Here is a 12,000-nt window from a genome sequence, read left to right as displayed (position 1 = left end):
AGAAGACGTACTCGGGGTGATTGGAGTAGCAAGAACAACATCAATAGATAATAAGGATCGCTCATCTCGAAGTGTTTTTAGTCGAATTTCTTCAGAGAGCAAATCTTTGATTACATTTTCAAGGGAAGGCAATGGGCTACAATGAAGTAGAGTACCAGTAATAGGTTCATACTCATCCCTGAGAGTCATCAGAAGATGCCAAACATGTTGGCAATCGCGAAGCTTAGAATAAGTAATAGCTGCAGAGGTACTATCCCATTCAGGTTCACACTGTGCTAACTGATCCCAAAGAACTTGTAATTCAGAGATATAATTGTGAATGGTTTGTTCAGGTTGCTGCTTCATACGGTGAAGATGCTTATAGAACTGAAACTGATGTACATCATCAGAAATAGAAACGAGATTGTAAGAAATCCCATATCTCTTTAGGAGAATCATATTTGTGAAATTCCAACTTGATGCTTGCAATACAAGTATTACGAAATCATGCCCATATTTGATGATTTTTTCCGTCTCATCTTTCTACGCGTTCAGCAAACTTATATTCTATTTCATTAGCAACTTTAATAGGTTTGGGAATCTCACCAGTCACATATCGCTATAGAAGTCGTCCCTTGAGAAAATTGCACATCTATTGAGACCATAAATCAAAATTTAAGCCATCGAAGGTAACAGTGATGGGATGAGAGATATGTTGCACATGTTCAGATGAATCCATGAAGAGAAACACAGAACTTTGCAACAACACGAATCAAGGAAAAACCTAATACTAACTTTGGAAAAGAAAAAGGAGAAATTAGAACGCATGTATTGAACTCAAGAGGATCAAACGGGACTAAGTGGAAAAAAAAATCACCAAACTTTTGCAGAGAGGAACTCTAATACCATGATACAAAAACAAAGAAGATAATTGGAGAAAATAATATTTCTTGATATTGAATTCAATAAGTTACAACCTATTTATAATAGATGCTAGGGATACAATCAGAAAACAAGATCGGCGACCTAAATTAGAATGCAAAAGAAGAAAAAAATAAGATATGTACAAGATAATGATAAAAAACTAATTTTGATAGAATACGCTAACACTAACCAAAAATCCAAACTCACCTTAATTGCTTACAAGTTTGAGACAGGAATCAACAATTTTAGGTCGACATAAAACATGTTGTCCAACTCCAATCCCATCAACAAAAAAGTTTAGCTTTGCTTTTCTCTTGACCCATCCCCTCCCGCTTCGAATTTCTTACTTCAACTGCTGAGATAGGTTGTGGCATCGATCGATAGAGGTTATGCCATTCATGAGAGAGAGAGAGAGGAGATTCTGAGAAAATGTGGAGAGTACCCACAGTGTCTCTCTTGCTCCCTCTCCGCTCCTCCACTTTACCGCTCCTCTCTCCTTCGATAATATTATCCCTTCCACCGCCATGTCTCTTGTCAGCCTGAGAGTCAAGCATCAGTCCTACGGGCCATCAGCTGTCAATCCTCACTCAGCCCGAGCATCGCCTCACTCTTTAAGCGTAGTTGTCAGTCCCACCGTTCCATGACCACCCTAAAACCTTTGTCCATCGGACTATTGTCCATTGTCCATTTGGCTATGCCCATTAGGTTATTATCAGCCCATTATGCACCAGCAAAGCATCCGATCGGGTTATGTCCATCAGGCTTTGTCTAACGGACTAGCTTTGTCCGGTCCATAATCAACCTTAAAGCCCACACGTGCAAGCTTAAAGTTCGCACACAAGTGTTTTAAGTATATAATAAGTTAGATGTTAGTCGTCAAGATTATCTCAGGCCGTCAACTCGAGACCTCTACTATCTCAACCCCTCGATCAACGAATAATTAAAAGGGAGCGACGGTACTGTAAGCATACTATCCAATGGTTAAAAGGAAGTGATCACACGCTCACTTCACATGGTTAAAGACCAGTCGCCGGTTAAAGTCGAGAGCCACCTCACATGGTTAAAGTCGGGTCAACCCAATGGTTAAAAGACCTATCGCCCAATGGTTAAAGGCATTAATATATAAATGCCTGTATTAGGTTATATAAAATAATGATTCTATTTCCCAAGCGCCTGCCATACAATTTTTTGCTTTAAGAGCAAATTTTTTTAGCCTGCGTTTGGTTGCAATGATATTGTATATTTAAATCATTTTTGTATTTATTTTGTTTGTTTGAAATTGGTGTAAAACTTGAGTTTATTATTAAATACTCCAACTATCTTATGCTCTGATGTCTTAATTTTGATCAAAAAGTTAATTATCAAAAGAACACAAAATTGTATAAAAAAAATAAACATAGTAATATTCTCTTTTTAGAGTACAAAAGTATCCAAAAATACTTTTTTACATATCAAATAAATTCTCACAAATACAAATCAAGGTAGGCTCAGTTCAAAAGGAATACAAGAATACAAAATTTTGTATTTTATGTATTTGTACTGTACATATTTATATTTATAACCTTGTATTTTGTATTATATTTTATGTATTTGTACTGTACATATTTGTATTTATAACCTTTTCAAACTGAACAAATTATATTCTTACTTTTTAATTATTGTCTTAAACACAACATCCGCACCCTCTTCCTCCTCCTCTCTCTCTTCCACCTTCGGTGAATGAGGTGAAGAGAACTCTGTTGGCGTCCATTAAGTAGTGAAGAGAACTCTCCCATGAGAAATCGCATTAACTTCTCCAAGACATGAAACTCTGTAAATGGGACTGTTACGCCGATTTTCAGATCCGGCGTTTCCATGAATAGAAACGACAGTTGACTGAACAAACCAATCGTCACTTGGAAGACCGCACTATTCCATTAATCTCACAATCAGAACGAACCGGTGAAGAAATGAAAAATAAATGACAACCTAGAGAACCCAACTGTCAAATTTCACAGAAAAACAAAAAAACAAAAATCAGCAACCCAGAAAACCCAACTATCTTGTCATTGGTTTGCTACCTAGCTGCGACAAGGGGGAAGCTGATTCGACCTAATGAGTGGGACGAATTCTACAGCGTAGATCAGGAAACCCAACTCTGTAATGTAGATCAGAAGGGGGGAGGGATGGCAGGAGATGAACATTGCAACATCAAGCGGTCTTTTGAGTAAAAACCCATGACCCTCTTTTTCTTAGACCAAATTAATTCCTTTTTCTATTTTCTTAGTCTATACATACATACTGATTAGAATAAATCCGACCTCCGAACTGTCGAACATGTGGCACACTTAGGTAGACTTGCAGCCTTAACTTCAGTTCGGAACTCGTCATCTAGAGGTTATTTCAAAGGATAAGAGTCACCTCGGCGACATGTTAAGCCACCTCAGGCTTCTCAGCTCAACTCACATGTGACAATTCTGACCTCTGAGAGGAGACCTCCTTGTCGAGACGGGCTCCCTTCCAAAAGAGCCCCTTCCTCATTAATGAGACGAGCTCCCTTTTAGGAGAGCCCCACACTCCGACACTTATCCATCATACTACCACCTGGCGGTACATACAACAAAACCGTTGACACATAAGATGAACCCACCAGATAACCAGTCTTTGGCCCACTTCATACATTGGAAACATGAAGGACAGATCACCACCAGGTAACCAGTCTTTGGGGGATCTATAGTCTTCACTAAAAAGAAATGAACTCATCTTGAAAGAGTATACCCATAAGTTTGTTTTGGTGGCAATAGTACATTTTGTAAACGCTTGTTATAATCACAACTGCACGTCTTTAAGAAGGATACAAAACAAGTCAAAATAGCAAAGTTTCTAAAAGACAGGGCTAACACCAATTATGGTTTTTCCAAATACAATTCCTGTCCATCTTAAACTTCTAAATCTCTCTAGAAACCTCACCCGTTGGATGCATTCCATGGAGAACCGGAGACTGGAATCTGTGATATTAGGCCCGTTTGATTCCAACCATTTTAGTTGGGCAGAATCGAAATCTAATTCCTGTTCTTTGAAATGACATATAACTATTCCCTGCCTCTCTCATGAAAATAAAATCTCATTCGTACTGATTCCAATTTCCATTCCTGTTTGACCATAGGAATAAACCATTGACGATTGATTCAATTCATTCTCAGAAATTCTAGCCTTCAATAGACTAACGAGTCATGATCAGTGTTAAAATCATTTCTATTTTACTGATGGCAATATAAAATAGACTTTAAGCCCGGCTTATTCAGCCGTGTTGGCCTTTGTTATACTTTCTTGTTTTATTGCACCCGTCAAAAACGTAACCACAGAATTGAAGAAATACTGAAATATGCACAAAGCATAACTAAAAGCTGAATTCGATGTTGGACATAAGACACTTAGAATACGGATACAAACTCCGGGTTAGCAAACCCTCAACATTAGACTTCCTCTTTAAATAATACACAACTTTAGCACTCAGAAAGTCAAAACAGCAACTTTCCTACATAAGATTATTCAGAAGATCGTCCACTCAACACTCTCATTCTTACTACAAACTTATTCAGTGCACTGATGCCGCGTTCACAACTTTCAACTGGTCTCAAAATTTAGTAGGGCTCAACAGGCTTGCGGAAGTTTGCTCCAGCATAAATTGCTTCAGAGCCAAGTTCCTCTTCAATTCGCAACAGCTGCAAACAAAGAAATTGAGTATTCATATCTAAATCATACATGGTTCATCTGAGGATTCAAAACCAATCTGCTGTATCATCTTATAAAATAAGACAAAGGAGACCAAGTTAGTAGAACAAAGTCCAATATGCTACCTGATTGTATTTTGCTAAACGCTCTGACCTGCATGGGGCTCCTGTCTTAATTTGGCCCTGATAAAAAGCAAAGATTTAGGAGGAACAATTGTCAGCTTCTCAATGACACAATGACTACTACTATTATATATCTACTGAAATTACTCAATTAACTAATATTCAAAGTTAAGTAAATTACCGTGGCCAGACCCACGGAGAGGTCAGCAATGAAGGTGTCTTCTGTCTCTCCACTGTAACAGAAACAGAATCCATTGTCACATAATTGAAATTAACAGAATGGAATCTCCATAATCACATGGTAAAAGGGTAAATCCAGACCTGCGATGGCTGGCCATGACACCCCATCCAGCACGCTTGGACATTTTTACAGCTTCAATGCTCTCGGTCACAGTACCAATTTGGTTGACCTGTTGCCAAATAGGTGTAAAGGATTACGTGCTTTTGACTACTGACTGAAATTGAAAACACGAGGCACTTCCCAACAACCAAACGATGTTTTTAATTAGAAAAAATCATAATCTCGAAAAAAAGAAAGACTAAATTGAACAAGGCAACAAATGATGTACCTTGAGAAGAAGAGCATTGCATGCCTTCTCTTTGATGGCTTTCTCAACCCTCTGTAAGCATGAACCAAATAGACAGAGATATCAAAATATTGTGCAAAGCATTCTTCTTTTTGCAGACACCAGACAAAGATTACTTCTAGATGACACACAGAAACCAAAATGCTGATACTAACCTTTGGGTTGGTAACCAAGAGATCATCTCCCACAATCTGCACTTTTTCTCCAATTTCACATGTTAGCTTGTTGTAGTGTTCCCAGTCATCTTGGTCAAATGGATCTTCAATGGATACAATTGGGTATTCAGAGACAAATGATTTGTAGAGATCCTTGAGGGCATCTCCAGAGATCTTCTGTGACCCATTATTGTTCTGCACCCACACAATAACCAGGTCAGAATCACATACATGTATGGGGGGGGGGAAGGAGGAGAATACCTCTTCCTTGAAGTTTAGGTCATACGTTTTGTCCTTCCCATAAAATTCAGAAGCAGCAACATCCATGCCAATAACAACCTGATGAAGAATGGTAAATATCCTCATTTTACTGCATCTCTTACAGTCTCAAATTCTACCCTACAATATCTACACAAGAACCATAATAAAGTGAAGAAACAAACATACCCGGTCTGTGTAACCAGCTTTAGCAATGGCTGTCTTGAGCAACTCAAGACCTTCCTTGTTCTCCTGAAATAACATGTAAATTTGAGTAAAAACCGAAGAACAAATGATGAATGAGAAAAAGAAAATGGGGGGGAATCAATAATCATGCATGGCTGGGTAACTTAATGAAACACGGCAAACCTGAATGTTAGGAGCAAAGCCTCCTTCATCACCAACATTCGTGGCATCTTGACCATACTTCTTTTTTATCACACCCTGAAGCAGATGCTTATTAGTATGTTTTGCAAACCAATGGCAGTAGTGAGTTATCTACAGTTGTAAAATACAAGGAAACCAGAAGGATCCATATAATACTTTCTTTTATGGGACACACTTGTAATAAAGGAGAAATTATTACAAATGAAGAGTCACAGACCCAATGAATGTTAGGAACAATAACATATTATTGGAAAGAACAATTAGAAGAGACACGCCCAGTCATTCTTACATGGGTTTCCATCAAAATTGGACTGTCTGGATCAACCAGGAAAGTCAGGAATAGGGTAATGTCAAAATGTACATATATTCAATCAGGTATAATAGCCAAGGTAGGATGAGGGAGAAGTGCCCTATACATATTGGGATTTCTAGGGGCCAAGACATTTGATTTAATCAGGTGGAACTTAATATCCATTTCATCACACTGTTTCAAATGGGATGCATGGTGAAGCCTTTGAAGTAGAGCCTAGAAACCAGATTAAGATCAAGCTGAAGTTGTGAAAACTTCTTAAAGGAAGCACATGTATCAGATTATTAGGAATACTTGATCGGGATAAATTTCAACCTAGGCTCTCTTATGATACTAGCCACCAAATTGCATCCTTTGGGAAACTCTTAGTAATGAGATTTCATATGGTAGATTTTCACACATGAAGACATGTGAAAAGGGAACTTCAGAAATGAAGGAATGCAACCTTAAAATGATTACTTAATTGAACAAATTATAGAACAGAAACACATTCAGAGAGACAACAGGAAAAACAGACAAAGTTGATACCTTCAAAGTGTGATATACTTCAGAACCCATTTTCATGGCTTCTTTGAAGGATGAAGCACCAACAGGCAGGATCATGAACTCCTGGAAACAAAAGCCCATCAGAAACCTTAATGTCAAGGTTGAGTGCCTGCTGCAAATGGATAGGAAATGAATATAGAAGCATTGCCTGCATTGCAAGTTTATTTCCAGCATGCGATCCTCCATTGATGACATTGAACGCAGGAACTGGCAGGACCAAGGTCCTGTTACCAGCAAGGTTGGCAATATGCTGCATCACCACGCAAATAGCAGCATTAGATCCTTAATTCCTATGAGATCTTTAAGAAACTTAATCATGAAAACTTTGTAGTGCTATTAGTTGTCTTTTAATGGTTGCAGGGGTGAAGGTTGATAGGGATTTGGCAACTGAAATTCAGTTTATTGAAGCGTCAGGGTGATGTGTTATGCAAGTATATCAGCCTCAGTATTCTCTTTTTTTATCGATCCAAGGTGCATATGTTGCCAAAAAAGAAATAAAAAGAAGCCTACACCCACGTAGTCTAGAATCTTCAGTCTGGTTACGGTCCATTTTATAATTATTGAACACCAAGCTACAGACCCAACTCGTAATTCGGATATATTAGGATTTCAGACCAGACCCAGTAAACAGTCAGCGCTCCATTGGTATTTGTTTATCATGTAAAATAGAATAGCACTAAAATTTATACTCAACCAAAGAAGCAAAAGGAAATGAACAATTATAGCCATACGGGTTCTTGATCAAACAGAAAATTGCATTACTATCAATGAAGAATCAACACACATTGTTCAAAACTTCTTGTACAAGATTTCCTCCGTTCCTGATTATGGAGCTAGAACTATAGTAATGGTATCCATTCACACTCCCAACTTTCACCATTTCATCATTTTCCTTTTAGTGCTATTTGATTGATCAGGCAGTACTGAACTACCGCCAAGGAAGCAAAAGATGAAGAAATATAATGGTCCAAGTGATTTGCTTTTACCCATAATAACTATAAGAGTTATTAATGAAGAAGCATAATGATCAAGTGATGGGCAATCTTATATTACTATATACCTTGTAGAGAGGAATTTTTTTCACACCTGCTCCAGCCTTGCAAACTGCAAGAGACACTGCTAATATGGCATTTGCTCCAAGCTGGAAGGACAATATACAAAAAACGTGAACCGATATGAATCGACCAATGTATATAGAAAATAATAATGGGGACTTGGTTTAATACCTTCTGTTTGCACCAACCCCATTCGTTTACAGTTCCATCAAGTTGTTGCACCATGTAGTTATCGATGTTAGTCTGTTCAGTTGGGTCCTACATAAAGCAAAGAGATTGCTTTTCAGTTAAAAACAGGACAACAATAATAACTCTTAAATGTAAAATTGGAAATTTATTTATTTATTGCTCTCAAAGAGTAACAGCAATGGAATCTATGCTCATTAACTTCAATAACTTGGAATTCAGCCAACTTGATGCATTTTAATTGGGTTATAAATATTTTTCTGCATAAAGATTGGTTGGGCTCCAAGTAATCTAAACTGAGCATCATGAAGTTGGCGAGTTTTAATCCATTTTCTGACCCTTCCCCCTAAAAGTTAAATTTCTTCAAGCTGGAATTTGATGTAATTCTGTAAATGGTAAAACTGACATTTTGAAAGAAAATAGAATGTTCCACCAAACAAAATAAGAAAGAATAGAGTGTAGCAAACCTTTCCAATCAATGCAGGTCCAATGATGGTGTTGACATTCTCGACAGCCTATATTTGTAGAAAACAATAAGAAAGTCAGCAAACAGTACTTTGATTACTGATCCTCTAATTCTACTTTGAACTACAAATATAGGAATTTCAGATCTCAATATTAGGCCAATGATAACTGGCTATTTCAAATCATTCTATCAAATCTTAAAGATGCGCAGTAATAAACCTAAAAATAGAAAACTGACCTTCGATACACCTTTTCCAAGGTAATCAGAACCTCCATCTCGCAATTCAAGTGCTTCGTAGACACCTGAAAAAAAAAAAAATGATGCATGAGATGATCGCTCCCCTGCAGTTGTATACTAATAACATGTACAAGGAGTACGAATCGTCAAATCAACGTGGAAACTGAAGTGTTTCAGCTACCCTGAGTGTGAAATATCTAGTGATGCAATATATAATATGGAAGGCAGGCATAAAACAAGTATCTATACAAGTTCCACACAGATGGTGTTATTAAATGAATAGAATTTGGGATGGGAAGTTGGGAACAAACAGATATGCTGGCATGCATTTAGGAAGTGGGGAGATATGGATCGAGAACATCTTGTTGCATGTCTTATCCTTCTAATCGAATGATTCACAACTTCCTACTGATTAATAACCAAATAAATAACAACTGAGGTCATCATCCATACTAATAAAGCACACGGTTAGATATAACAAACAATGCAAAAGAAAAGAATAAGAAAAACGAGGCCGGAAGCTCTAGCCGAAGTCTCACCAGTGGATGCTCCGCTAGGAACTGCAGCTCTAGCCACGGTGCCATCGGATAATGTAACATCAGCCTGAAAATTTACATCCAAATAACTGAATAAGAAACGAATATAAAAAAAAAAAAAAAAAAAAAAAAACTAAGAAAGAAGGCCTTTCACGATATTTCTTCTTTTTTTTTTCCATTTGTACATTTTTTTTCTCTCTTGAATTTTAAATCAACTAAGTGTGCCATTTATTACGAGTTGCGACTCGCTTGTAGGAGTATTTGATTCCTAATTAGTCATCTCAACTGGTTCATAACTCTCTCAGATAGAGAAAGAAAAAAAAATCATAGCTTTTACCACTAAAGTTTCACTGTGAAATCAACTTAATTAATCGGCGTTCAGAAATAAAACAAAACCGGGAACTATGGGAAGGGATCGATCGACAGAGTGAAGGGAAGATCTGATCGAACCTCGACGGTGGGATTGCCACGGCTGTCGAAGATCTGCCTCGCCTTGACGCACTGGATGGTGGCCATGATTCGCCTACAAGATCTACTCTGTAGCTGGAGGAAGAGGAAGCTTTGAGAGATACTTCTAACAAGACTGAGATATCTCAGAGCACCGAGAGAAGCAAGGACCCGGCTTCTGTATTTGTAGTGAAATCGATTCACGCGTGGCCGTTCGATGGGCTCAGAGAGATTATCGGCGACTAATCGCCATTAGAATTTCTTCGCCTCTTGTTTTTTTTTTTGTAAAGAAGGACATTTTTGGCATAATGGCATCTCGATTCACTGACTGTCGATGCAAAGCAAAAGGAAACCATCTGGCTATAGTGTGGTGCGGCTTAAGCAACTATACAAATAACGGGCCCACACCCATCAATCTGAAGCGTCAGATCCTCGGAAATTGATCTTGGTAGTCAATAGTTGGGTTGGGTAGTTTCGGATGATCAAGGAGCATAGAAATTGAACGCGCGACCTACTAACTGTATATCTAGAGTGGGCCCCAAAAATGTTAGGTTTAACAAGATTTTTTTTTTCGTACCCGCATGTGAGATGTTCGATATTTTTCAAACGGTGGGCCCAATTAAACCTGAATTGAGCATTACATGATGGAAATGACCAGAAAAGGCATCATTAGATTGGTTACATTAGAACTTAGCATTTGGGGCAATACAAAAGGGGACAAAAAAAAATACGGTCTTCTGTTTTCTTTACAGGCCACGTCTCGCTTTTTAAACACTATTTCTTGCCACGTGTACACTCAATATCATGTGGCGCCATACTAGCGCCCGATGCACCCCACCTGCTTGTTTCAGTTCAGAACCTTGCCACGTGTTCAGATCAGACATTTCTTTATCTTCTGTGACCAGCTAATGACACGTACCATTGACAGTGCAAGTCTCGAAGCATTTGGATTGATTTTTTTTTTTTAATCTTAAAGAATGGAACTCACACCAATTAATATCTCGATATCCTTTTGCATAATTGCATTAGATTTAATTTATGAGCAAATATTTTAAAATAAAATAAACGGTGAAAAGTATCATTGTTTTGTCTTTTATTGAAAAAGTTTTTTGAAGAGGTTATGGGCTCGTAGTGGCTGAAGTTAGGTAGGTCATCGTACCGTTAATATTTAGGGAAAAGTACGGAGACATACGATGCAAATTCTGAATTTCAGCCCCCTACAAGTTCCCCTTATAAACCACATCCTACCCGTGAATTTGTCATATAGGATGCATTCTCTCTGTATTTGCGCCTAGTAAATTCTGAACTGGGCTTATTTGTACTTTTATCCATGCAATAAACCGTTCAGTTCAAGAAAATTATTATGGTGTTTGGTTTCTGTTTTGTATTTTTTCATAAAACGGTAACGTTAGAAGGTATTATATACTTTTTCATTTGCCACTTTTAGAGAAAACTGCATCACATCGATCATCATCTATATGCATCTCCAATCAAAAAACATAGTGGCAACGAAACCAAACAGTGGTGATATTTGGTATAGATTTTGTGTATTCAATACATTTATGCATTGAAATTTGGAAAAAAGAATGTTACAGAGTACGCATTACAACCGGCTGGTCCTAGTTGTCAATGACCTTGTCTCTGAACGGAGTTACAGGGAGCCTGAAAACGGAGAAAATGAGGAAGTTCCGGGGGGAACCCGGTATGAATGCTCTGAAGCTCAAGTTAGAATTCTCTCAAAGGCAAGATAAAACCAGATGGCACAAAGTTCACATACCTTGTTCTTGGGGGGTAGGGAGCCTTTTATAACCACCTCGCGCACTCACTTCTAAGCTTCTATCAGATCGGGTATGATTATTTCTAAGCTCTTGCCAGTTCGGATGTCATCCCCTCTGGCTGGGCAGAACCGCCACTGCTATCTTTGTCGGAGCCGTCTCTGCGGCTGGTGACGACGATGGCAGGTGGCGGCGGTAGGTGGCCGTTGAAGTGCGGCTGTCAAGCGTCAGATCCCAAGTCAGTCGGGTGCGCCGCCCTTGGATACGAACATCCTCGGTGTCAGGTATGGTACGTTTGTTTAGTCTAGCGTCCTGG

General features: G+C 38.4%; 1 protein-coding gene across 1 annotated transcript; it reads right to left on the bottom strand.

The window, feature by feature from the left end:
* Positions 1–4,268: 4,268 nt before the first annotated feature.
* LOC104587589 (enolase 1) lies at positions 4,269–10,067 on the bottom strand. The gene is made up of 17 exons (XM_010245260.3): positions 9,913–10,067; positions 9,466–9,529; positions 8,927–8,991; positions 8,691–8,738; positions 8,209–8,295; positions 8,043–8,123; positions 7,131–7,232; positions 6,965–7,045; positions 6,109–6,183; positions 5,929–5,991; positions 5,743–5,820; positions 5,482–5,676; positions 5,309–5,359; positions 5,061–5,149; positions 4,921–4,972; positions 4,743–4,799; positions 4,269–4,607 (listed from the first exon to the last, which is right to left on the bottom strand). The coding sequence occupies exons 1-17, from the start codon at positions 9,976–9,978 to the stop codon at positions 4,527–4,529; spliced, it is 1,335 nt and encodes a 444-aa protein (XP_010243562.1). The 5' UTR covers positions 9,979–10,067; the 3' UTR covers positions 4,269–4,526.
* Positions 10,068–12,000: the final 1,933 nt, after the last annotated feature.

Source organism: Nelumbo nucifera, chromosome 6, assembly GCF_055504915.1.
Source record: "Nelumbo nucifera cultivar China Antique chromosome 6, China Antique-T2T, whole genome shotgun sequence".
In the NCBI taxonomy this organism is placed as follows: domain Eukaryota; kingdom Viridiplantae; phylum Streptophyta; class Magnoliopsida; order Proteales; family Nelumbonaceae; genus Nelumbo; species Nelumbo nucifera.
The sequence above is the reverse complement of the archived record's forward strand: the minus strand, read 5'-3'. Positions and strand labels throughout refer to the sequence as shown.

What these genes read in the sequence shown, in the direction of transcription:
- LOC104587589 (XM_010245260.3), bottom strand. Translation starts at nt 9,978, where the DNA reads ATGGCCACCATCCAGTGCGTCAAGGCGAGGCAGATCTTCGACAGCCGT. An exon ending in GAAATAAACTTGCAATGCAG is followed by an intron (nt 7,046 to 7,130) that starts GCAATGCTTCTA and finishes TTTTGTTTCCAG; the next exon opens with GAGTTCATGATCCTGCCTGT. An exon ending in TCTTGGTTACCAACCCAAAG is followed by an intron (nt 5,360 to 5,481) that starts GTTAGTATCAGC and finishes TCATGCTTACAG; the next exon opens with AGGGTTGAGAAAGCCATCAA.